General features: G+C 34.9%; 4 protein-coding genes across 7 annotated transcripts; 2 read left to right on the plus strand and 2 right to left on the minus strand.

Moving 5' to 3' along the window:
• Nucleotides 1-760: 760 nt before the first annotated feature.
• Nucleotides 761-18,278, minus strand: LOC129952735 (juvenile hormone esterase). Of its 3 annotated transcripts, none has more exons than XM_056065537.1 (3): nt 18,027-18,278; nt 2,193-2,572; nt 761-2,147 (listed from the first exon to the last, which is right to left on the minus strand). In XM_056065537.1, exons 2-3 carry the CDS (start codon nt 2,558-2,560, stop codon nt 857-859), a joined length of 1,659 nt encoding a protein of 552 aa, XP_055921512.1. In that variant the 5' UTR covers nt 2,561-2,572; nt 18,027-18,278; the 3' UTR covers nt 761-856. The 3 variants fall into 3 exon arrangements, with proteins under 3 accessions (XP_055921512.1, XP_055921513.1, XP_055921511.1); XM_056065538.1 differs by lacking the exon at nt 18,027-18,278 and adding an exon at nt 10,569-10,684; XM_056065536.1 differs by lacking the exon at nt 18,027-18,278 and adding an exon at nt 2,634-2,836.
• On the plus strand, nt 15,772-26,942 carry LOC129949145 (uncharacterized). Its single transcript, XM_056060416.1, has 11 exons — nt 15,772-16,108; nt 16,168-16,385; nt 16,439-16,565; nt 16,621-17,743; nt 18,848-19,143; nt 19,202-19,685; nt 19,813-20,239; nt 24,950-25,181; nt 25,244-25,461; nt 25,515-25,641; nt 25,697-26,942. Exons 1-11 carry the CDS (start codon nt 15,971-15,973, stop codon nt 26,819-26,821), a joined length of 4,515 nt encoding a protein of 1,504 aa, XP_055916391.1. The 5' UTR covers nt 15,772-15,970; the 3' UTR covers nt 26,822-26,942.
• Nucleotides 18,349-20,533, plus strand: LOC129952736 (uncharacterized). Its single transcript, XM_056065539.1, has 5 exons — nt 18,349-18,495; nt 18,561-18,781; nt 18,848-19,143; nt 19,202-19,685; nt 19,813-20,533. The coding sequence occupies exons 3-5, from the start codon at nt 18,904-18,906 to the stop codon at nt 20,310-20,312; spliced, it is 1,224 nt and encodes a 407-aa protein (XP_055921514.1). The 5' UTR covers nt 18,349-18,495; nt 18,561-18,781; nt 18,848-18,903; the 3' UTR covers nt 20,313-20,533.
• On the minus strand, nt 20,582-27,303 carry LOC129952737 (uncharacterized). 2 transcript variants are annotated; one of them, XM_056065540.1, is made up of 4 exons: nt 27,103-27,301; nt 22,042-22,090; nt 21,804-21,986; nt 20,582-21,646 (listed from the first exon to the last, which is right to left on the minus strand). In XM_056065540.1, the coding sequence occupies exon 4, from the start codon at nt 21,629-21,631 to the stop codon at nt 20,582-20,584; it is 1,050 nt and encodes a 349-aa protein (XP_055921515.1). In that variant the 5' UTR covers nt 21,632-21,646; nt 21,804-21,986; nt 22,042-22,090; nt 27,103-27,301. The 2 variants fall into 2 exon arrangements, with proteins under 2 accessions (XP_055921515.1, XP_055921516.1); XM_056065541.1 differs by lacking the exons at nt 21,804-21,986; nt 22,042-22,090 and having other exon boundaries at nt 27,103-27,303.
• Between the last annotated feature and the right edge of the window lie 171 nt (nt 27,304-27,474).

A 27,474-nucleotide genomic window follows, 5' to 3' on the forward strand; every position in this document is an offset into this window, starting at 1 on the left:
AGCAATTGGGCAGGTTCAGTCAACATAAGGGGCTTCATTTGCAATCAACTTCATTCTTTGAACGTACATTTTGACCAAAGCAACAAGTTGGTTTTCAAGTGTCATGAACTTCAAACTCCGAACTTAACTTCGCAAACCTTTACTTTAAATTCATAGTACAAAAAGTACCAAACAAATAATTGTCTACAAAACTATCCTGAGGCAAGCTACAAGTCCATCACGATTTGTATTTTGTACTGTAAAGAAATATTTCTAATTTCTTTTCCAAATTGACAAGGAACAGAAAGCATTAAATGAAGTTGTGTAGAAAAAAAAAATAAAATATGGATTAATAATGTTTAGCTTTCGGGTGAATGAAAAAACATGACCAACTGTCATTTTGATAGAAATAAACTTGACTTAATCGTAAGGGAGAATTTTCTTAATTAACTTTCCAGTCAACTTTCCATTAAAGTTGCCCTAATTGGAAGGTAATTTTTTGGCAGTTGGCCAATCAGATACTGGAAACTTGCTTAACTTTCAAGTCACGTATGTTGTCTGAACCTGCCCTTTGTGTCCATTTCTATCATGATTTAATTTAAGACCTGGTCAAACAGAAAACGGCCTGGCAGGCCTGTGTCTTCAAACAGAAATCGATCAGGACCGCCGATTGTCAAACGTCAAAAAAGCAATTCAAACCTTAAAAAACAAAGAAGTTGATAGTTTATGTGTTTCAACTCATCCATTCCTAAATTTAAAATTAGTCAAACTGTTTAATAAATATTTTTAATATAAAGATAAGCTTCCCAACTTTTATTTATTATAAACTAAATAAAATCTTAAAACTACTAAGCTAACTTATAAACTAAATATTAAGTCATAATTTTGATAGTCCCAACGTTGACGGACTGTTATATTTTCTATATACACTTCTCCAAAACTCAATTCGCTCCTCATCAGGGTTCTGCGCCATCTGTTGCTTCTCGTCTATAACAAATGCATTCAAAACAAAACTCTCATTATTCTTTATCTTCTTCACTGGCTCCCAAGTACAATCGATTAGATCTGTCTTCCCATCCGGTGTTGGGTTTCCATATTTCGCAAAGTTAGCCCACAATTTACACATGGTTTTAACCATTTTCTTATCTCTGTCTGCCCAAGGCTCATCGGCCATTGCCGATTGAAAAATATAAAACAATTCATCACCATGACACGCACCCTTTAGATGATCAAACTGAAAAAGTCTCTTATAGAATCCCAGGTCACCAGTGTAGTCGAATCGATAAAAATACAACGGTGACTTGTGCTGATGTCTGGAATGCATCTCTGCTGCAACATATGCATCAATGACAAAATTAAAATCGCTTAGTAGATTTTGAAATGTATCCAAGGTTCCTTCTTCTATTTTTGCTCCATCCATATAAAAATCACGCATCTTCTTTGCTAACTCCTCGTTTTGGGGGTCATTCGGTTGGAGATTTATATTTCTCGGTATTAAGCGAGACAAATCCCGTTCGAAGTTCTCCAACTTCTTTACACAATTTGAAAGCATGAGTAATCCTTCACCCGAATTGTAACCCATCATCAGAGGGATGTCAATTGAATTCTCTTCACTTATTGACTCCAGAGGTTCTTTAGTCACCAATGCCTCAGGACTATCCTTTTCGACAATTGGTCCAAATGGTATGGGAAGTTCTCGACGACGATCCTCCGGTGACATAACTGAAAACATATGCTTCCAGAAGTCACCCAAATTTTGATAATTCCTCAAAAACTTTGCATTTTCTATCTGGTCATTCGAATGAAAACCCATTGCCTTAGACAAAAGCATAGATTTGTTAGTTAAATACTTCTTCATGGCCCATGGCATATTGGCTGTTCCGCTTTGTAGAATGGCTTTGTGGAAGAGTTTCCTTGATTTTTCTGAGAGAAAGTGAAAATGTACACTCGAAGCACCCGCACTCTCACCAAACAACGTCACATTATTAGGATCTCCACCGAAGTGGCTTATGTTGTCACTAACCCACTGCAAAGCCAGATGCTGGTCTTTCAAACCGGCATTTCCATGAATATTAGCTTCTGGAAGAGATAGAAAACCAAACGCTCCAAGACGGTAGTTCAGGGTGACAACAACCACACCTTCCTGCATTAAATAAAGTGGTTTATATCTATACAAAAATGTATTGACCATCATCTTCAACTTTTATACTCACAAATTGCTATCTCCATATCCGAACATGTAGCCTCCGCCATGAATGAACACCATCACTGGAAGCTTCTCACTTGTGTCATCTTCTTTTCTCCTTGGTGTGTAGACATTGAGGAAAAGGCAGTTCTCTGATCCACATTGTTCTCCAGAGAGTGGATCCTTCTGAGAACAAACGTCACCCTCCTTAGTGCAGTCGATTTCGGGCTGGGCGAAGCTTTCCAATGCAACTGGTGCTTGAAACCTTAACTTTCCCAATGGAGGAACTGCATATGGTATTCCCTTGAAGTAGTAATATTTCGCGCCATTGGTAAGCAAAGCCTCACCACCCACGACCGTCCCCTGCTTGATCTTGACTTTGTTGTGGGTAACCATTTTTGCAGAAGCCTGAATCGAATATTAAGAGAGTAAACTTCTTTTTATAAATTATTATTAGCAAAAGAATAACCTTATTATAAAGTAATCGTTTAGTTTCTTGTAGAATATAATAATTAAATTGACGAGATAAAATCATTTTATTTGTTTATCAATTATTTTACGATTTTAATTTATTCTCAAACGTAATAAAATAACATTTGAATAGAATTAAGACTTTAATCGACAAAGGATCAGAAAGTTATAATATTTAATAAGTCAATATACTTCTATTTATACCCACTTAAATTTTACTTAACTTTTTTAATATAAATCTGATAATAAAAACAAACCAAAACAAGTACTTGAATGAAATTAAGAAGGAAGACTGACCTTTATTTTGTTTCTTATTCATCCATTCATTCACATTATGACGAAGTGCATAAGACATCACAAAAAAGGTACATACGAGAAGTTGCTCGAATCGAACAGACCCTCCCAAGACTTTACAAATCTTGGAAATCAATTTAATAAATCAAAGCTACTCAATGTTGTGTACATAATTATCTTGAATGTACTCGGAGGGAATAAGTATAGGTACGCAAATGGGTAGATTATAGCACCGGAAGATAGACTAGATTTACCTCTTGAAGATAGGGCTTTAAGTAAATATATTTATTAAATTAGAATTTAGACTTTAACGTTTCACTCATCAATCGACTAGTTCGTCTTTTCAGTCATATCAATCCTAATCTTTTGAAAATAAGTCGTTCAGATTAAGATAATGTTTACTTTACACAACAGGTTGCTTCTGCCTGTCGAAAGCAATTATGTATATTCCTTATCTACTGAATCTGTAAACTAGTTTAAATTCAGAAAATCTAATCAATTAGGTTTTAAGGGGGAGAGGAGATCTTAATGGTTTAATGTCCACAAAAATTAGACATTCAATTTGTAAAAAATCCGATAAAGCTGAATTTTTTTGGAGGGATTTGTTTATACGTCTATAATGCTACCTAAAAAGTGGTCTCATTTTGGACCGGAGCAACAAATTTAGGGAAAAATGGACTTTTTGCAAAAAGCAAGGTTTTTGTTTCGAAAAGTTGTACATACACTTTGTAGATCATATAATTGTAAATAAAAAAGATTATGCCACTTTTTTCCTCAAGTTGAAAGATTTGGAGAAAAACGATTGCAAAATATTGGAGTTTAGTGCATTCTTCACAAAATTGACAAAATCATGTTTTTGGATGAGGAATTTTGATTGCATTTTGTTTAATTAATTCCAAAAAGTTTATTATTCACAAAATGTTCTGAAAACAACTAAACAATGACGTGTATACGTTCATTATTTCTAAAGTTATGCGATCCAAACTCTGCCAAACTCCCCTTTAGGTAGTTATTGTAATCAGCCCGGTTTGTCGATTTGAATATTATTAAATTTCTCAAAAGTTTCAATGTCGTTTTAACATTGGGCAGGTTCAGACAATGTAAGGGACTTCATTTGCAGTCAACTGCATGCTTTAAACGTACATTTTGACCAAGGTTCAGCTTTCAGTTAAATGAAAAAGTATGATCAGCCTTCATCTTGACATAAGTGGAATTGACTTGAAAGTAAGGGAGATTTTTCTTCGCTAATTTTCCAACAAAGTTGCCTCAATTGGAAGGCAATTTTTTGGCAGCTGGCCAATCAGATGCTAGAAACTTGCCTTACTGTCAAGCCCCCATGTCGTCTGAACCTGTCCATTTAGTAAACATTTTAGACAAATCCAACTGTCAGTTTTATTTATAAAAAATAAGACGTTCTATATCTTGAGAATAAATTAAGGTATTGGGCGGTGTGAATAAAAACGAGTAGGACAAGTAAATACTTGAACATATCAAAATTACAAGTAAACGCCAAAATTGAAGTGAATAAAACAAGTATTTACTCTTACTCGCGAGTAAATACTTGAGAGGCTAGTAAAACCCGGAAAAATGCCAATTTTGGTGTGAATAAACGCAAGTAAATACTTCTGTAGCAAGTAAATATTCGTCTACTCGCAAGTCAACCCGACCCCAGACTTGCAGTCGTACTTGTACACGAAAGATGGCTCAGTTTAGGCGAAAACAGAACGTTAGGCGAAAACAGAACAAGTCACAACAGTAAATGAAATGCAAAAAAAAGTATGGCTTTCATGCTAACGGTTATATTGTCTCTCTTTATTTAACAAAAAATAATCATGTGATGTTATATTTATGGATGCCATTTTTGTTTAGTTACTTCAACTAAGCGGTCGGTTTAGTGGACAGATAATTTTGAAGCCTTCTTCTAAGTTAAAATGGGTGTGTTTACTTACGAAGATTTTTTCAACGTTTTAAAGGCTAACGGGCGTGATTTAAGTGACTATAAGTACTTAGTTAAATATTGTTAGCCAAACAACGACAATAAATTCAAGGGAAAAAAATTGGACTTGTTTGAATTTTTTCGAAAGTTTTGTGTGAAACTAAAGAACAGATTTATTGATACATTTTATTTTTGTTTACAAATACATTATACTTTTATTTTTTTTAAACTATTTAATATATATGATTTTTTACAGTTGAAATATAAAATACATTTATTTTTTTTAACAAATACATCATATTTTTATTTTTTTGTATTGTTGAATACACATACATGATTTTTTTATTGTTGAAAAATACATTTTTTTTTGCAAAATTTCTGAAATGAATTTTTTTTACTTTAAATTTTTGTTTGTATACTTAACAAATTGTAATATATTAAAAACAATAAATATTTATTAATTTTCTATTATATTTATTTACTTAAAAAGAATTTGAAAACTCTTGGATATGTCCCTCATTTTATTTTTTTGGAAATTGCTTATCTATTGAGATTTTTTGAAATCTATATATATAAAAGAAAGTTGTGTTAGTTACACCACTTATAACTCAAGAACGGCAGAACAGATTTGGCTGAAAATTGGTAGGGAGGTAGCTTAGAGCCAGGAGACGGACATAGGATACTTTTTATCCCGTTCGACAGCGTTCCCGTGTGACTTGACATGAAACGTCAGTCACTATAAAACGTGGTATAACAAAAAAGAATCAGACTTGGAATAACAAAACGCAAATGACAGCTATGTAATTGACGTAAAATGACAGCTATGTAATGACGTATGGATGACAATTTGATATTTGTAAGAAATCAATATTAAAACTATTTCTATTAAATAAATAATTAAGAAGTGGATTGAAGTGAAGTGAAGTTTAATTAAAAGTGAAGTGAAGTTTAATTAATAATGCCGCGACCAGCCTGAAGCTCTGGATCGTACACTTAGGAATTTTAGAACTGAGTAACGTCCGATGAGAGGTGTTGTGATACTGTTTGCAGGTGTGCCAAGAGGTATAAAATCGTCGTTTCTGTGGACTTCTGTCAAACTTTTAAGATTGACCACAAATATGCGCGTACATTTGGGTGGTGATAGTAATGCAGCACAATTTTCAAGAACTCTTTTGGACATAGGAAATGGAAATATTTTGAATAATGATGGTGAAGTACTAATAGAACCAACATTTGCTACTAGCGTAACTAGACAAGATGCATTAAAAGCTAATGTTTACCCGTCGCCCAAATTTCAGAAAAAACGGATGACTGGTAAGGCGAACGAGTGATTTTAGAACCTAAAAACGATTCTGTTCCAAGCATAAATTATAAAATTGTCTCAATGTTTGAAGCCCATCAACAAACTTATCTTTCCATTGATAATCTGACTGATATTCCAATCGAAATTTTGAATTCTTTGAATACATTAGAACTTCCTTCCCATAAACTAGACTTGAAAATTGCGGCTCCAATAATACTTATGAGGAATTAAATGCACCGAAATTGTGCAATGGTACTAGATTACGGATAGTAACTATGCAGGGGAAAGCGATTGAAGCTAAAATTCTTTCCGGTTCAGCCCAAGGCCAAAGCGTTTTCATTCCCAGGATACTGATGATTACTAACGTATGCCCTATAAAGCTTTGTTTTGCTATGTCTAGCAATAAGGCACGGACACTGAGGGTTGCAGGCATTTATATCACAAATCCCTGTTTTACCCACGGACAATTTTATGTTGCTTGCTCCCGTGTCAGCTCGGCAAAAAATCTGTATGCTTACAAAAAAGTATTTTAACCATAATAGAAATATGTATAGAGATACTTTATAAAAATTATTAATCCTAATTTTTTTATATAAAATAGTTGAATACCTCCCGGGTGAAGTCGGGTAAACCACCTAGTAAATTATGAAACTATAATTTGTCAAGAACAAAATAGTGAAAACCGTTTCAAAATCCATCAATTATTTCAAAAGTTACAGCCCGATGACCACTTTTTCATGTTTTCGTTCCACTGTGCGGCGGTGTTCTAGCGATGTAAATGTTTCGATTATAGTTCTGTTCCCTATCATTTTAAAGCACTTTTTTTAATTCTATCCAAGATATTTAAATTTGTTTTGGGGACATCTGCCCAGATATGCGAATCATATTCAAGCTTTGGACGGATGAAAGCTTTGTAGATTATAGCCAGATCAGAAGGGGTGAACAAATTCTTCCATTTTGGCGATATCGAATATGTGATCATTCCATTAGAGGTGATCTGTAATACACATACCGATTGGTTTCCTGGATGCAAGTGCCACTCATAGATAGTGGCATCGGGTGTGCGTTACGCTTTAACGACAGGAGACAGCATTGAGTTTTCAAAGCATTAAATTCTACACGGTTTTTGATTTCCCATTGGACTATGCTGTCAATATCAGAATTTAATGAGCTTATCATACGCTGCCGTTGAAATTCCACATCCGAAGGACAAGGATGTGAATCTAGAAACGAATATGAAAAGCTGAGGGTACTGTCGTCGGCGAAACAGTTAAATGGATTAGAAGTGACAGACAAAAGATCGTTTATGAATATAAGAAACAGAGTCGGAGAAAAAACGGAGCCCTGGGGGACACCAGAATTTATTTTATGAATATCAGGCTTGAAACCATCTAATACAACTTGTATTGAACGGTTAGATTTCTAATTTCTAATTCATTGAAGTAAAGATTCATCAATATCAAAAGCACGCATTTTCAATAAGGGAGCTTGGTGCCAAAGTCTATGAAGCATTATGAAAACAAAGAAAGATAATGACTTCCAATTTTGTTATCTCACACTAAATGTTGTTATCGATATTTTGTTAAATTTTTAGAAAAATCGACAGACGGGCACAGATAAAAAGTTATCAGCGTGGGTCGCATTGCATCTTTTTTTTCAAGGAAGGAGGAAAAGAATACTTGGGCTCCTTCTGAAGTATCTTCAATTGATTACATTTTTTTTACTAATGCTCCATAAAACAATCTTTTTAAATGAGCTCTATATAATAAAATCTAAAATATCGGTAAAGCAACGAAAGAAATGAAACATTGCCACGATTTTCGAGTGATGTAAAAGTTTCTGTTATAATTTTATCACTATCATCATTTTCAAAGCTATTTTTGGGATTCTGTCATTGATCTATGACAATTTAAGATAACTTCCTAAGCATCAAATATGTGAGATATATTTAAGTTTTAGACTAATGAAGTCTTTTCGAAAAATATCTAGCACCGTATGACGTTGGAGAAATCCATAGCACCTAGAAGCATTTTGGGCAATATCGTTCAATATATGTACATATGTGTTCATTTCATACCCAGCACTCAAAATTGATTAGTTTTCTCGATGCAAATGCTTCTCATGAATAGCGGAAGTAAAGATGAAGTTACGTTTTGACGACATGAAACACCATTGAGTTTTTAAAGCATTCAATTCTCCTCGTTTAAAAATTACCCAAGCTAACGAAATATAGGAGGAGTTTGAAACGAATATGATAAGCTGACGGAACTGGCATTAGCGAAACAATTCTATAGATTCAAAGTTGCAGACGATAGGTCGTTAATGAATTTAACAAAAAGGCTTGGACTGGCTCCTGTATCCAAAGAGTCTGTTTAAAAAATTACCTACATTTCAAGACTTAAACAAAAATGAGTTTATCTTCCAAAATTTACATAAATAAAATCTAACTTTTCAAAAAAAGGTTAAATTATTAATTTTTTTCGAAAATTGTTAGTTTTTCAGTTTTTGACATTTCGAGTTTTGAAAAAAATTTAATGCAAAAAAAAGATTTCTTGATCATCAAGTGATATTGAAACAATATAAAAACTTAGTTCAGAAAAAAAACTGTTTATTCCTTAATGAGAAAATTTAAAGGGGGTTTCACTTCTGGGTCAATACAAAAATATATTAAAAGAAGTCAATTTAAGAAATAAAATAAAATTATTTGAGAATATTAAAAAAAATCTATCGCTCAGTTTTAGTTAGTCTTGACCAAAAAAGTCTTGAATAAAAATATGCATACCATTCTACTTTTAATCTAAATTTAAAAGTTTGAACTCAATCGACCTAATGGTTTAGACAGACGGACGGAATCGTCGAGTTTAAGTTGTTCAACTTCTGTTAAAATACTTGCCGTATAGTTGCTATGTAGAAGTGCCTGTTTTTTTTAGATTAAATCGTGACTCAAAAGTTGTAAATTTTGTTTAAATTTATTTTTTCTTTTGTACAAAATAGGTAATCCAGTCTTTTAGTAGTCTTAAAGACTGCTTTGTTTAAAACAAATAAGGTTTTAAAAACATGCATTTTATCAAAATAAAGCCAAAACGAATTGTTCAAAATAATAGGAGTAAACAAAATAAAGTATAAAAAACTAAAAAAAATATTCAATATTAAGATTTTTTTGTCAGTATTTTGTGGAAAATCCTTTGTTTTTTTATAATTGCTGCACATCTGCGTGGCATAGAGTTCACAAGGGCCTGACAACGCTCAACTGGAATTTGGTTCCATGTTTCCTCGACTGCGTCCCAAAACTGCCTCGAATTCAAGGGTCTTCGTCGAGAAACACCCTTTTTCACATCTGCCCATACATTTTCTATTGGATTGAGGTGAGGCGACTGAGCTGGCCAGTCCATGACCTCAACCCCATTGTACCGAAACCATTCCATGGCAGACTTACTGGTGTGTTTCGGGCCGTTGTCTTGTTGAAATACCCATTTAACCGGCATATTCCAACACGCATAAGGCAGCATCACACTGGACATTATATCCTCATAACCGCGCTGGTCCATCGTGCCAATGATTTGATGTATGGGGCCAACAGCAGCATATGAGAAACTGCCCCATGCCATCACTTTAGCACCTCCATGCTTTACCGTTTTAATGGTGTACCGAGGCTTAAACTCGGAATTTTCTGGACGTCGGACGTATTGCCTAGTATAGCTAGTTCCACCGAATAAAACAATTTTGGTCTCGTCAGGCCACAAAATGTTTCGCTATTTCTCTGCAGGCCAATTAGCATGGCTTCTTGCAAATTTCAAACGAGCGGCTACATGTTTTTTTGTAAGCATCGGCAACTTTTCGTGGACTGCGAGCGAAAAGATTGTGTTCCAACAATCGCCTTCTTAGTGTTACGCTACTTACTGACAGTCCTAGATCTTCCTGGATCATCTTAGAGGACGCACAAGGATCCTTTCGGCTGTAGCGAACAATACGACGATCGTCATTTTCACTCGTTTCTCGTTTCCTTCCCTGGATTTCGACCTTTTTTTATATTTTACAGCATTGGCGATCATTTGGTCAGAGCACCTCAACATCAACTTTATATCCTTATACGTTTTTCCTTCATTTCGCAACTTTTTTATGATTTCCCGTTTTTCGTCGGTGCAGTGGTTTCCTCGGCCCACTAAATTACCAAACATGTTTAGTTATTCGATATTCCAACTATTTAATATTCCTATTTTAATTTAGTTACTCACTGTTTATTTTTTTTAAGTTTTTAATTTTTTTTTTTACGTACAATATAACTCATACTCCTATTATTTTGAATAGCCTGATTGAGAGTAAAGATTTACCAATGTAAACGGTTATGAATTCCAAACCAGTTCATTGTTTTATCATCTTTAATGTCCCGTTATACTTACCGGTAGAGAAATGAGCTGATTACCAGTATACACATGGTAAAAAAAACACTAGATCAAATTTTGTAAAAGCACTCCTATTATTTTGAACACAGCTGTATATGCTTCAAGTAGAAAAAGTTGGATACAAAACGGAGCCCTGGGGAACACTAGAATTTATTTTGTAAATTTCAAACTTGAAACCATCTAATTAAACTTTAATTGATAGATTAGAAAGTTAGTTCCTGATCAAACGAAGAAGAGATTCATTAATATTCAGTGAAAAACTCTATTAACTGTTTTTGAAATATCCAATGTAAAACTTTTACTTCTTCCAAAAAGATGTAATGACTTGTTTCATTGTCCGATTAAATTAACCATCAAATCACCACCTGTTGCTAAATTGTGAAAAATTCTATGGAATTTTAATAAACTAATTTAATTTCAATAATTATTCACTTGATTTGATTTTGATTATAGTACTTGGAAGACTCAAAAGCTTTATAACTTTAAAACACGAAATATCATGCTACTAACGAGTAAAAAAAGTAACAAACCAACCACAAACAAAACATTGTATAAAAGTAGTACGATTTATTTTCCAGAAACATTGTAACAATAATGAACTATAAAATTATAATTTATTACCTGAATGGAATTTCTCACGGAATTTTTTCTTACAGCGAAATTTTAATGTATTGAGAGCTAAAGTCTTTAAAAATCTTAGACACCCGATATCAATTTAAAATCCCAATTTTCGATGAACCATTCCCGTTCGTGAATAAATTTAAGCTCACAGTTTGGTTAGAGAAGGTTGGTTCTTCAATGGCCATTGTCTTGAAATCACTAAGTTAACCAAGACGATGGATTTCAAAACTCATCTAATTGAAAAGGCGAAGTCTTCGCAAAGCTTGCTGAATATGGCATGGAGGAATATTTTCTCAAACCAAAATATATTGCTGTCAGATAAATCATCTCTTTGTTACGCAGCACAAGTTTGGGGAACGGGTGAATTTGAAGCAGTAGAAAAGCTCCAAAGATATTTCATAAAAAAACTTTCTGCCAAATGGAACACCTAACTACGCAATTTATTTAGAAATGGGGGTTGCTAGCTGTTTACCAACACCCTTTAGATGCAGGTCGAATACATACATATATAAAGTTGCTTCACATTCAGATGCTCGTTCAAATCCAGACGTGAGCTCCTAACCTTAAATGGCAGTCCATACAACGGAAATTTCCAGCAATTCTGTACCCTATGCAACATGAAAGCAAAAAAAGACTGCTTCCACTTTATAAGCATTTGCCCAGTGTTAAGACACCAAAGACTAAGATTTTTCCAGGAAAACAGTTTTACAATGCAGAAAACAATAGAATTATTAAATAGCGTAGGTAGGCAGAAATGGCGATCTCAAGGCAACCTAGCATGAGATCCAATTAGCGCTGTAGTGCGCCGTTTTGATACAAAAACTCGTTTGACCTTTGATTGAAAGGGATAGTATGATAGAGAAGCTTCATAGCGATTATGTTAGAGTCATTTTGTCGCATTTCAAGTTCTTGAAAGAATGCTTTTCCAAAGTATTTCATTCTAGCGTTTGCCAAAGCAGGACATTTGCAGAGGAAATGGATTATCGTTTCACTTTCTCTTTGGTCACTACAGCTACGGCAAAAGGTGTTGTAAGAGATATCCAATTTCTCTGCATGAACTCCTATAGGCCAATGTCCGGTACAAACCGCAACAATCCTGGCTATGTCTTGCCTTGGCCTGCATAGAAGATCGTTTGTACGGGTTTTGTTATAGGTGGGCCATATCTTCCTAGATATAATGCAGTTGGGTAAATTGCTCCACCTTCGGTTTGATTCAGTTTGGTAGATAGAAAAGATTTTACCCTTCATAGCACCAAGAGGAATGTTAACCATTTCCGCAAGTGAGCTATGAAGGGCCGATCCTTGTCTGGCTAGCTCGTCAGCCCGTTCATTTCCCACGATACCACTATGGCCCGGAAAACAGATCAGGGTGAAACCGAGGTAAATATTCAGGCTCGCAAGCTCATCGCGACATTGCTGGACCAATTTAGATGAGGATATGGCCGAGGTAATGACTTTGACAGCTGCCTGACTGTCTGTAAAGATAGCCGCATTTCGGTTTTATTTAGGGTTTTGTTTAAGTAAGCAAAGTCAGGAAGCCTAAAGAATTTAGCTACATTTAGGGACTCAGAAAAGATCCCAGATCCAACTCTGCACTCCATCTTTGAGCCGTCAGTAAAGATGGTTGTGTCGAAACTTATCGACAAGATTTCATCCTCCCAATCTTCTCTGGATGGGAAAATAACCTTAAAACCCTTACTAAGGCTTAAAGTAGGAGTGCAGCAGTCAGTGTCTACCGAGATAATAACTGAGGGAATCAATTTCGTTGTGTTGCTGTGGCAATAAGGTTTTGACAACCAGCTGTTTGATTCCTTCAGCCTAATAGCGCTGCAGGAAACTATGTATTTAATAAAAAGGTCGATTGGTAGAAGATCCAAAATAACGTTTAAGGCGTCCGTTCAGCAAGTACGCATGGCCCCTGTGGTGCCCACGCAAGCTGTTCTCTGAATCTCTTTAGCTTATTAATATTATAGGCTTTGCTAAGAGCAGGCCACCACACAATCGAACCATATATTAAGATTGGGACTGAAGTCCCTACTTTTTGCCGAAAGTTTTGCTGCAGGCGTAGAAGGCAACACAGGCCTTCTTAACCCGTACTTCAATATTTAGTTTCCAGTTTAGTTTAGGGTTGAGTATAACTGATAGGATTTGACCGTTGAGAGCAACAGTTCAGTTTTACTTTGGTTAACTCCTAGTCCACAACTCGTAGCCAAGTTGCTAACTTTCTTCAAAGCTGACTCCGTGATTTCACTAATCACAGAGGTGTACTTTCCTGACACCAATAGCACCAAATCATCCGCGTAGGCTACCGCCTTCACTCCACATCTCTCTAATTGAATTGAGAATTGTATCCATGACCAGAAGCCATAGAAGAGGCGAAAGAACACCACCCTGGGGTGTTCCCCTACTCACGTGTTTTGTTGCGATTGTATTGCCTAGAGTGGCTCGAATCTTCCTACCACAGAGCATGGAAATAATCCATTCTCGAATGAAGTCTTCTATACCGAACTTAACGAGCGATTCTTTTATGGATTCTGTAAGGACGTTGTTAAAAGCACCTTCTATGTCTAGGAAGGTGGCAAGAGTAAATTCTTTATAATGGACTGTTTGTTCTACAGTACGCATTACTCATGGAGGGCAGTCTAAGTAGATTTGACCTTAAGATAAGCATGCTGACAGCTTTCGAGAGGTCGTCCAACTAGGATTTCTCTAATATGGTAATCAAGAATGCGCTCCAAGGTTTTAAGCACAAAAGATGTTAAGCTTATTGGTCTGAAATCCTTCGCGGATTCGTGACCTCGCCTTCCCACTTTCGGGATAAAAAGTACTTTGACATGTTTGAGAAGGAGACATCCTTTGAAAATTTGTTCCAGCCATGGAGCTGCCACATCATGCAACTTTTGAATCATAACTGGCAGTATGCCATCCATGCCTTGGGATTTATATAGAGAAAAAGTATTGATGGTCCACAAAATATTTTCTCTGGTTATAACGGAATTGACTTGCTCCACATGAGCTACGTTTAGCTCTGTGGCTATTTTATTAAATAGCGTAAATTGGAAAGTTATCTGGAAAGTTAGTCAAGAAAAATCTCCCTAACTATCAAGTCATGTCAACTTATGTCAAAATGACAACTGATCATGTTTTTTCATTGAAGTGAAAGCTGAGCTTTACTACTCTACAATTTATTTATTTTCTGCACAATTCTATTTAATGTTTTCTGTAAAAGGGTTCCTTCTCAATTTAAAAAAGAAATAAGTAATGTTTCTCTACAATACAAAAGACAAATCGTAATGTACTTGTAGCTTGTCTGGGGAGTGTTTTGTAGACCATAATATGTTTGGTAGTTCTTGTACTATGAACTTAATGTAGATGTTGGTAAAGTAAAGTTCTGAATTTGAAATTCATGGCACTTGGTCAAAATTTACGGTCAAAAAATGAAGTTGACTGCAAATGAAGTCCCTTATGTTGCCTGAACCTGCCCGATCCCTAGCAAGAAGCAGTAGTTTTGCAAACAGCTAGGGATTGTACCCAGGCCATTTTGTAAAACAATTTGTATATGATTCACTTTCTCATACAGATAGAATTGCGAGAGAATTATTTAAATCATCTTTAAATCATTTCAACTATCTTTTTGATATGACTTCCGACAAAAGTCGGCCTGGCTAGGAACTGCCATTTCACTTTTGACACAATTTGATATTTCTAACTACCAAATCATATACAAAGCAATCTTAGAAACTACTCTTGCACCTAAGGAAAAAGCACCATTAATAAAGCTAGATTTTTTTTTTCTTACAAAACTTTGACAAAAATTTGAAAACGAAAGGTTCAACAAATTTATGGAAAGTAAATGTATAATCCAGAACGCGTTTTATATGTATTTCTTGGATTTCGCTTTTAAAATAGGATGAATACAAAATAATGTCAAAAATAAAAAACGCATTGTTTAAAAAAAAAAACTAAAATTTAGTATCATTCAGTGCTGCTTTTAGTCGATGATTAAAAAAAAGTACTTAATTTCCATTACTCGAATATGGTCGTTAAGTTTCTTGCCTCACCCTTTTTTACCGTTGTCAAGTACATAGATTTGTTCTTTAGCCGTACTACGCGAATGTGGAATTCCTTACCACGTTGTCTTTCTCTTTCCTTGCAATTTTTAAGAAATTAAAAGCAATGTACACATGACACCATCTGTCTAACCACACATTTTGTTTCCTAATGATCACACTTTGTTTCTGGCATATTAAAGGTATATAAAGCTCTTGAAGGGTTTTACAACTTCATAAAACACTTTTTAGTATTATCTATGCCATAGTCGGCAATTTATCAAGATTGTGCACGAGCTATTAAGTATACCCAAATATTTATAATTTATAACCTACTTAATAAAAAAAAGATAACGACACCAACAGTCCAAATGTTCATCCACCAAACCTATTTAACGAATCTTGAGCATCAAGATTGCTATCAAATACTTAGCACTTCCATTATTACTTAGCACAATATAACAAAATAATAAGAAGTCTACTGTGACTTTGTTTCAAATAAATTTAAACAAATACTTCTTATTAATCATTTAAATATAATTAAAATATTTTCTACCTAATAAAAATCTACCCTTTGTTTTTGTTATCGGAAGTAAATAATTAAAAAAATAAATTAATCATATCTGAACGTGTTCGAATGATCTGGAGTGTATTTTCACTTTTCAAGATAAAGCCAACAGCTTGACTAGAATTTTTGTTGATTCATTAGAATCATTCGTAAAAATCAAAATGACATCGATAGCAAAAGTCACCGTAAAACAAGGTAGAATTGTTGGTGGAGTTGATTCGCTTCCAAATGGAAATCCATATCACTTTTTCAAAGGAATACCTTATGCCGAACCACCGTTGGGAAAATTAAGATTCAAAGTAAGTATCTGCGCTGCTAGGAGGAACAAGAAAATAATTTTGTTTATATTTTTTAATAGGCTCCTGTTCCATTGGAGCGCTTCGTTGCGCCTGAGATAGAATGCATCATAGAAGGAAATGTCTGCTTTCAACGTGATGAGACTGGGCAGTTTATTGGTTCAGAGGATTGCTTATTCCTCAATGTTTACACTCCAAAAATTGATTCCCAAATAGGATTACCCGTCATGGTCTTTATACCTGGTGGAGCATTTGTGACTGGGAGTGGAAACAGTGAAAAGTAAAACCTTTCAAGACAGTCATGCGTTCTTATCTTATCAACTCATATTTCAGATATAACCCTCTGTATTTGGTGCAAGAAAATGTAATTGTTGTCACTATGAACTATCGCCTTGGACTACTGGGATTTTTCTCGCTTCCCGAAGGAAACATTCCTGGCAATGCGGGTCTTAAGGACCAGGTTAGTGAGTTTACATTAACCATACTTACGACATCTATATAATTTTTGATCTTAGAGACTTGTGCTGGAATGGGTACAAGAAAATATTTCCCAATTTGGTGGAGATCCCAACAATGTAACATTATTCGGCCAAAGTGCTGGGAGCCTGAGTGTACATCTGCATGTCTTATCGGAAAGATCTAGAAAATTATTCCACAAAGCGATCATGCAAAGTTGTGTTAAAAATATGTCATTCTTAATTGAAGACAGAGCTGCTTTCAAAACAATGGAACTCGCTAAAACACTTGGTTGCAGTTCCAATGATCCCAGCGATATAGTAGAGTTTCTACAAGAATACCAAGATCTGAAAGAAATCTCTGGACCTTTGTATGTCCCACCAACACTAAATGATTTATTTGGTGGTCGTACAGTGCCAGGAAAGCCTACAATTGAAGAAGATTCTCCTGAAGCTGTTTTTACAAAAAAATCTCTGGACGCATTTAATGAGAAAAATTCTATTGATATGCCCCTCATAATTGGTTGCAATTCGGCAGACGGAACTGCAGTTCTGCCCGAATTTATTGGAAAGTTGGAGGATCTAAGAAATAACTTACGCTATCTTCTTCCTGGTGGGAAAGGAAAATTGGAAATTTTCAACCACCTCGAACTTCCCATAAAAGAGTTTTATTTTAAAGATATGAACATAGACCATTCGACTCTCAATGAGTTGTGTGAGTTTTTCAGTGATGTCCTTTTCATAGTGCCAACTGTTGAAGTTGTAGAGTTATGTTCAAGAATGCAACACAAATCACCACTGTACTTCTATATATTTGACTTTGATGGTGATTTGAATTTACATAAGAAAAGATATAAATTGGAGAATGTCGTCAAAGGTGCTGGACATTCTGATGAGCTTTGTTATCTCTTTCAACCGAAAAGTGCTCCAGAACCTTGGAACAAGAAGGAACTGCAAATGGTTCAAACTATTTGCAAAATGTGGACAAATTTTGCTAAGTTCAATGACCCAACATTGGGTTGTGAATGGATGCCGGTGAAAAAAATAGACAATAAGGAAGATTTTTCACTGGACGCTTATATAATTGATGGAACTGAGAGAATGGTTGAAAATCCTTATAAGGAAAGGATAGATTTCTGGATGAATTTGAGGGAGACAGTAAATGATCTACTTAACATATCTTGAAAGTATTTTAAACGTTTCTGTGGGATTGCTTATTTATTTATTCGATTTTTTTTTAAATGAGAAGTTAAATTATTTTATTTCTAATTGTGTGTTATAAATAACATAGACGTACATACATACTAAAATGTGTTGTTAATTTGCTTGAGATTAGATATTTCCTAGAACATTGATTAACAGAAATAGCGATTAGATTATTTAAAAAGACATCAAGAAAAGTCACTCTAAGAGGGGAAAACTTTTGTTGCATCAACAAAGTGGAAATTACATGTTAATATATTTACCTGAATTCCTGGAACTGTTGAATTTGTTGTGATTTTATAGAAGCTTGCTTGTCATGCGCGAACCGAATCGCCTTGACATCGTTTTCATTAATTTATCCAGAAGCCTTCAGAAAGCGTTCACTTGGAAAAAATGCAACCCGGATTCTGAATAGGAGAAACTATTGATTTAGATTTTAAATCGAAATTTGAAGTACTCGAAAATATACTAAAACGTCAAACTCAGATGACATAGGGTAGGTTCAGATGACACAAAAAACTTGAAAGTAAGGCAAGTTTCTAGTATCTGATTGGCCAGCTGCCAAAAATTGCATCCAATAGAGAACCGGAGAGAAACGTCAAACGAAATGACGTCTTGTCTGTCATTTATGCGTGGAGGGCAAACAAGAAAAACTTTGCATTTATTTCTTTAAAGAAGTGACAAATATAAAACGTACTGTGTAATAATAATCAAAAGTTATCATTTATTAAAGTAAATACCTTCAGTGTGTTGTTCTGTGGATTTCTTTAATCTTCTCTGTTTGTTGTTTGTGTTAGGTAAAAAATGCCTTCAACGTGCTGCGTTATTGGTTGTTCCAAAAGAGCAGAACGGGATCACACTTTCAGTTTTTTTCGCTTCCCGGCCGTCCACAAAAAACCAACCGAGATTTAAATCTCTAAAGCAAGGAGAACAGCATGGCTAAATGCCATTAAAAGAAAGGATTTAAAAGAGAGCTCACTAAAGTACACAAGAATATGTTCTCAACATTTTATTACAAGTAAGATCGTATTTAACTTTCAGTGATGTTAATATGTATAATAAAAATAAAACAAATTTTTTGAAGGTCGTCCAGCTAAGCTTAAAGACAAGCTACATCCAGATTGGATACCTTCTTTAAACATGGGATATCCGCAATTCTCGAAACCCGGAGTGGGACGATACCAAAGGTTAAAAAATCGAACCAAATTGAAAGATGATGTTATCCCTGAGGTAGATCCAGTAGTTACACCAACAGTTGCTGTGGAAGTAGAAGTGGAGCTTAGTGAGCTGGAACAACTGAAACTAGAATTAAAAGCTAAAGATGAAACAATCAAGGCATGTGAGGATAAAGCGAAAAAATTAGCAGATCAACTAAAAGAAGTAAGGTTATTTATATCACTTAAGTGCATAATCTTGCAACATTAAATATAATTTTCAGAGTACTGAAATGTATGAGCAGAAGTTGCAACAAAACGAAAAGGGAATGAAAGCAATGGCTGGACAGCTAAAAGTTAGGAACATGAGTATCACTGATTTCGAAAACAATGATTCTAAGGTTCTATACTTTACCGGTATCCCAAACTTCACAACATTAAGTCATCTATTTGACTTTTTAAAGGACTATATATCATCGAGTCCAATGAAACAAATTAATGTTTTTGATGCCTTTATGATAACCTTGATGAAGTTGCGACTAGACCTACCATTTACTTATCTGTCTTTTAAGTACGGGGTTACAATCAAGACGTTGTCAAGAATTTTCCATGAAAATGTAATTGTGTTCCAAGCGAAACTATCTGCATTTGTTCATTGGCCTGAAAAAAATGCTTTGAAACGTAATACACCTCCGTATTTCAAAAAAGCCCTTGGAAATAATTTTACCGCAATCATTGACTGTTTCGAGGTTTTTACTGAAACCCCAGGTAAATTTAAGCAAACTTTTAAACTAACATAATATAATTCACTTAAAACCAAAGTAATTTTAATATTTAAATTTCTTCATTTTCATTATTATAACATAATTTTATTTTCTTTTTTTAATGAATTTAGGCGATTCACTTGCTAAATCAGAAGTTTTTTCATCTTACAAGCATCATAGTACTCTGAAGTACTTAATTGCTATATCCCCAGCTGGTGCAATAATTTTTGTGTCCAAAGGATATCGTGGTAGATGCAGCGATAAAACCGTAGTTGAGAGTTGTGGTTTCACCAGCAACATTGAAGAAGGTGATATAATACTCTCTGATCGAGGAATGCTGGTAAATCGTGTAATTGTGGAAAAAGGAGCAAAACTTTTAATGCCTGCATTCCGAAACGGCAGAGACCAAATGGATGCTGATGACCTTGAAAGGACAAGAAACCTTGCCAAGATAAGGGTTCATGTTGAAAGAGTGATTGGTCTTCTCCGACAAAAGTACCTGATTTTAACAAATCGTCAGCCAATAACAGCGACATCAAAAATAAACGGCGATGAAATGTACTTTGACTACATTGTCAAAATATGCTGTGCTTTGACTAATTTAAGTCCATCCATAATTAATTTAACATAAACAAATGATTTCATAAGTAATTTTTTTTTATTAAATATATATTCAAAAACTTGAACACAAAAAAGTATTAAAAAACAAAAACAAATTCATATTCATTTAAATAAATAATAATGTTATTAATTAAGAAGGCAACAAAACAAAATAAGATAGAAAAAAAAAACTTCATATGAAATAAACATAAACTTATCAACTAAAAATTCACAGCTTTTTTATCACATAAATATAGGTACGTATGTATATATGTATAAAACTAGAGGTAGGCATATTTATCACATTTTTAGGAAATTTGTCCTGTTGGAATAATAGCGTGCTAAAAGTTCACGCAGTACAATATTTTTAAAATATAAGTCTGTTTTTAAGACTTCACTATTAAAAAACAATTTATCAAAAGGAACTTTAACTATCACCTTAAAAAAAGGGGAATATATACAAAAAATGCAGTAATCAGATTTCAAAATTGCACATTGCATTTGTATTTGCCAGTAATATTGGTGCTGTTTTGAAATCCTCCATTCACCGTTCTCTTTAATGATGGGGCAGCTAGATGAGGATAAAAAAGTTGCTACATCACCATCTTTGAGGCAGAAGGGACACTTGACTTCAACAGGCATTTCTCCACAGCAGTCGCATCTCCAAATACCATCGGGGGAACAAGCATAGTAGGATTTTTCCTTGTCAATTATGATCCCAGATGTTTCAATCGTCAGTTGAGTATGCTGTTCTTTTTCCTCCAACAAAATGAAGTTCACAGCTTCAGATTCGTGGCGACAACCATATTTAACGGCTGCTGAATGAATCTCGTCTTGAAAATAGCAGATCCTCTTCAAAAGACTCATCGACACATTTTTTAAATTTGTTCTAGCAGCCTGCTTAAATATGGATGCAGTTATTCGTCCAATTCGCAGTTTGTGCCAATAGTGACATTTGGACCGCTGTTTGGTAATGGAAGCAGCGAAGTTGACTTGTTCCGTTGTTAGTCTGAAAACAAGCATCCCTGAAATTTTTTCAATTTCCCTTTTGTCTAACCCCTCATATTCAATTTTGAAGACGTTGGCCATGTACATTGGAATCAATTCTCGTTCTTCTATACTCAGACACAAGTCTTGCTCCGGAACTAGCGCTTCAAAACTGCTCATTGCTGAAACCTCACATCCCTTGTCCCTCAAAGATTTCAAAAACTCTACCACTTGGGCACATGAAGCAGGTTGAACTTGTCTTTTGCCCTTCTGTGCAGACTGACTACTTTTGTTCCATTTAATCTTTTCACATGGCACCTGGAGTTTGAGCTTACATGAAGGAACTTTCCAATAAGCTTTCATATCAGTGACCGATATCTGGAATCAATTTAATAATAACAAAACAATTTACATTTGCTAGAAAAGTTTATTTGTTTTTCAATATGTTTGTGTTCATATGCTTGTTATGAGATTGTGTAGTGTTGTGTTGTTCAATATTTAATTTTCTTTAAATACAAATTTTAAATTTAATTACTAGATTATCCTCTTCGAATTTTCTTGCTATGGACTCCAGAGCAAACAAAGTTCCGCCAATGTGAGTACAGCACTCACCAAGCCCGGCAACACAAGTGCAATGTGCAGTTTTGATGAAGCCATCTTTGTCCACTGCAATCCAAACACGCAGCGCTGGAAGGTTCAGTGATTGGGTATGAAGCACCTAAACAATTTCAGTTAGTAGGAGGCATATATAACATACAGTACAAAACAAAAACCTTTGACAGAATGAAGCACAATTCACTGTGTTGGCAGCTGCCTGACTGTCTGTAAAGATAGCCGCATTTCGGTTTTAGTTTGGGTTTTGTTTAAGTATCTTACATGCCTTCCTTATTGCCAGCAGTTCAGCCTGAAAAACGCTAGCAAAGTCAGGAAGCCTAAAGAATTTAGCTACATTTAGGGACTAAGAAAAGATCCCAGATCCAACTCTGCACTCCATCTTTGAGCCGTCAGTAAAGATGGTTGTGTCGAAACTTATCGACAAGATTTCATCCTCCCAATCTTCTCTGGATGGGAAAATAACCTTAAAACCCTTACTAAGGCTTAAAGTAGGAGTGCAGCAGTCAGTGTCTACCGAGATAATAACTGAGGGAATCAATTTCGTTGTGTTGCTGTGGCAATAAGGTTTTGACAACCAGCTGTTTGATTCCTTCAGCCTAATAGCGCTGCAGGAAACTATGTATTTAATAAAAAGGTCGATTGGTAGAAGATGCGAAAGAACACCACCCTGGGGTGTTCCCCTACTCACGTGTTTTATTGCGATTGTATTGCCTAGAGTGGCTCGAATCTTCCTACCACAGAGCATGGAAATAATCCATTCTCGAATGAAGTCTTCTATACCGAACTTAACGAGCGATTCTTTTATGGATTCTGTAAGGACGTTGTTAAAAGCACCTTCTATGTCTAGGAAGGTGGCAAGAGTAAATTCTTTATAATGGACTGTTTGTTCTACAGTACGCACTACTCATGGAGGGCAGTCTCCGTAGATTTGCCCTTAAGATAATCATGCTGAGAGCTTTTGAGAGGTCGTCCAACTAGGATTTCTCTAATATGGTAATCAAGAATGCGCTCCAAGGTTTTAAGCACAAAAGATGTTAAGCTTATTGGTCTGAAATCCTTCGCGGATTCGTGACCTCGCCTACCCACTTTCGGGATAAAAAGTACTTTGACATGTTTGAGAAGGAGACATCCTTTGAAAATTTGTTCCAGCCATGGAGCTGCCACATCATGCAACTTTTGAATCATAACTGGCAGTATGCCATCCATGCCTTGGGATTTATATAGAGAAAAAGTATTGATGGTCCACAAAATATTTTCTCTGGTTATAACGGAATTGACTTGCTCCACATGAGCTACGTTTAGCTCTGTGGCTATTTTATTAAATAGCGTAAATTGGAAAGTTATCTGGAAAGTTAGTCAAGAAAAATCTCCCTAACTATCAAGTCATGTCAACTTATGTCAAAATGACAACTGATCATGTTTTTTCATTGAAGTGAAAGCTGAGCTTTACTACTCTACAATTTATTTATTTTCTGCACAATTCTATTTAATGTTTTCTGTAAAAGGGTTCCTTCTCAATTTAAAAAAGAAATAAGTAATGTTTCTCTACAATACAAAAGACAAATCGTAATGTACTTGTAGCTTGTCTGGGGAGTGTTTTGTAGACCATAATATGTTTGGTAGTTCTTGTACTATGAACTTAATGTAGATGTTGGTAAAGTAAAGTTCTGAATTTGAAATTCATGGCACTTGGTCAAAATTTACGGTCAAAAAATGAAGTTGACTGCAAATGAAGTCCCTTATGTTGCCTGAACCTGCCCGATCCCTAGCAAGAAGCAGTAGTTTTGCAAACAGCTAGGGATTGTACCCAGGCCATTTTGTAAAACAATTTGTATATGATTCACTTTCTCATACAGATAGAATTGCGAGAGAATTATTTAAATCATCTTTAAATCATTTCAACTATCTTTTTGATATGACTTCCGACAAAAGTCGGCCTGGCTAGGAACTGCCATTTCACTTTTGACACAATTTGATATTTCTAACTACCAAATCATATACAAAGCAATCTTAGAAACTACTCTTGCACCTAAGGAAAAAGCACCATTAATAAAGCTAGATTTTTTTTTTCTTACAAAACTTTGACAAAAATTTGAAAACGAAAGGTTCAACAAATTTATGGAAAGTAAATGTATAATCCAGAACGCGTTTTATATGTATTTCTTGGATTTCGCTTTTAAAATAGGATGAATACAAAATAATGTCAAAAATAAACAACGCATTGTTTAAAAAAAAAACTAAAATTTAGTATCATTCAGTGCTACTTTTAGTCGATGATTAAAAAAAAGTACTTAATTTCCATTACTCGAATATGGTCGTAAAGTTTCTTGCCTCACCCAATTTTACCGTTATATTTAAGAACTGTGCTCTAGTGAAATAACCAGTTGCATTTTTTCCGTAAACAGTTCAACCTTAATTGTCATTGCTAGGAATGCCAACCCTTATACCCTCGAGTCCAAGTTCGGCCGTACTGTCAAGTACAGAGATTTATTCTTTAGCCGTACTACGCGAATGTTGTCTTTCGCTTTCCATGCAATGTCTAATAAATCAAAAGCCATGTACACCGACACCACCTGTCCAACCCCACATTATTTTCCAAATGATCACACTTTGTTTCTGGCATATTAAAGGTATATAAAGCTCTTGAAGGGTTTTACAACTTCATAAAACACTTTAGTATTATCTATGCCATAATCGGCAATTTATTAGGATTGTGCACGAGCTATTAAGTATACCCAAATATTTATAATTTATAACCTACTTAATAAAAAAAAGATAACGACACCAACAGTCCAAATGTTCATCCTCCAAACCAATTTAACGAATCTTGAGCATCAAGATTGCTATCAAATACTTAACACTTGATCGCTTCCACTATTACTTAGCACAATATACCAAAATAATAAGAAGTCTACTGTGACATTGTTTCAAATAAATTTAAACAAATACTTCTTATTAATCATTTAAATATAATTAAAATATTTTCTACCTAATAAAAATCTACCCTTTGTTTTTGTTATCGGAAGTAAATAATTAAAAAAAAAAATAAATTTATCATATCTGAACGTGTTCGAATGATCTGGAGTGTATTTTCACTTTTCAAGATAAAGCCAACAGCTTGAATAGAATTTTTGTTGATTCATTAGAATCATTCGTAAAAATGACATCGATAGCAAAAGTCACCGTAAAACAAGGTAGAATTGTTGGTGGAGTTGATTCGCTTCCAAATGGAAATCCATATCACTTTTTCAAAGGAATACCTTATGCCGAACCACCGTTGGGAAAATTAAGATTCAAAGTAAGTAACTATGCCACTCCTCTAAGGAACACATTAATACTTCTGTATCTATTTTTGAATAGGCTCCTGTTCCATTGGAGCGCTTCGTTGCGCCTGAGATAGAATGCATCATAGAAGGAAATGTCTGCTTTCAACGAGATAAGACTGGGCAGTTTATTGGTTCAGAGGATTGCTTATTCCTCAATGTTTACACTCCAAAAATTGATTCCCAAATAGGATTACCCGTCATGGTCTTTATACCTGGTGGAGCATTTGTGACTGGGAGTGGAAACAGTGAAAAGTAAAACCTTTCAAGACAGTCATGCGTTCTTATCTTATCAACTCATATTTCAGATATAACCCTCTGTATTTGGTGCAAGAAAATGTAATTGTTGTCACTATGAACTATCGCCTTGGACTACTGGGATTTCTCTCGCTTCCCGAAGGAAACATTCCTGGTAATGCGGGTCTTAAAGACCAGGTTAGTGAGTTTACATTAACCATACTTACGACATCTATATAATTTTTAATCTTAGAGACTTGTGCTAGAATGGGTACAAGAAAATATTTCGCAATTTGGTGGAGATCCCAACAATGTAACATTATTTGGCCAAAGTGCCGGGAGCCTGAGTGTACATCTGCATGTCTTATCGGAAAGATCTAGAAAATTATTCCACAAAGCGATCATGCAAAGTGGTGTTAAAAATATGTCATTCTTAATTGAAGACAGAGCTGCTTTCAAAACAATGGAACTCGCTAAAACACTTGGTTGCAGTTCCAATGATCCCAGCGATATAGTAGAGTTTCTACAAGAATACCAAGATCTGAAAGAAATCTCTGGACCTTTGTATGTCCCACCAACACTAAATGATTTATTTGCTGGTCGTACAGTGCCAGGAAAGCCTACAATTGAAGAAGATTCTCCTGAAGCTGTTTTTACAAAAAAATCTCTGGACGCATTTAATGAGAAAAATTCTATTGATATGCCCCTCATAATTGGTTGCAATTCGGCAGACGGAACTGCAGTTCTGCCCGCATTTATTGGAAAGTTGGAGGATCTAAGAAATAATTTACGCTATCTTCTTCCTGGTGGGAAAGGAAAATTGGAAATTTGCAACCACCTCGAACTTCCCATAAAAGAGTTGTATTTTAAAGATATGAACATAGACCATTCGACTCTCAATGAGTTGTGTGAGTTTTTCAGTGATGTCCTTTTCATAGTGCCAACTGTTGAAGTTGTAGAGTTATGTTCAAGAATGCAACACAAATCACCACTGTACTTCTATATATTTGACTTTGATGGTGATTTGAATTTACATAAGAAAAGATACAAATTGGAGAATGTCGTCAAAGGTGCTGGACATTCTGATGAGCTTTGTTATCTCTTTCAACCGAAAAGTGCTCCAGAACCTTGGAACAAGAAGGAACTGCAAATGGTTCAAACTATTTGCAAAATGTGGACAAATTTTGCTAAGTTCAATGACCCAACATTGGGTTGTGAATGGATGCCGGTGAAAAAAATAGACAATAAGGAAGATTTTTCACTGGACGCTTATATAATTGATGGAACTGAGAGAATGGTTGAAAATCCCTATAAGGAAAGGTTGGATTTCTGGATGAAGTTGAAGGAGACAGTGAATGACCTACTTAACATATCTTGAAAGTATTTTAAGCGTTTCTGTGGGTTTGCTTATTTATTTATTTGATTTTTTTTTAAATGAGAAGTTAAATTATTTTATTTCTAATTGTGTGTTATAAATAACATAGACGTACATACATACTAAAATGTGTTGTTAATTTGCTTGAGATTAGATATTTCCTAGAACATTGATTAACAGAAATAGCGATAAGATTATTTAAAAAGACATCAAGAAAAGTCACTCTAAGAGGGGAAAACTTTTGTTGCATCAACAAAGTGGAAATTACATGTTAATATATTTACCTGAATTCCTGGAACTGTTGAATTTGTTGTGATTTTATAGAAGCTTGCTTGTCATGCGCGAACCGAATCGCCTTGACATCGTTTTCATTAATTTATCCAGAAGCCTTCAGAAAGCGTTCACTTGGAAAAAAATGCAACCCGGATTCTGAATAGAAAAAACAATTGATTTAGATTTTTAATCGAAATTTGAAATACTCTACTATACTAAAACGTCAAACTCAGATGACATAGGGTAAAGATAGGGTAGGTTCAGATGACACAAAAAACTTGAAAGTAAGGCAAGTTTCTAGTATCTGATTGGCCAGCTGCCAAAAAATTGCCTCCAATTAAGAAAATTTTATTGCAAAGTTAGTCAAGAAAAATCTTTCCAAC

This window comes from Eupeodes corollae, chromosome 3, assembly GCF_945859685.1.
Source record: "Eupeodes corollae chromosome 3, idEupCoro1.1, whole genome shotgun sequence".
Taxonomy (NCBI): Eukaryota; Metazoa; Arthropoda; class Insecta; order Diptera; family Syrphidae; genus Eupeodes; species Eupeodes corollae.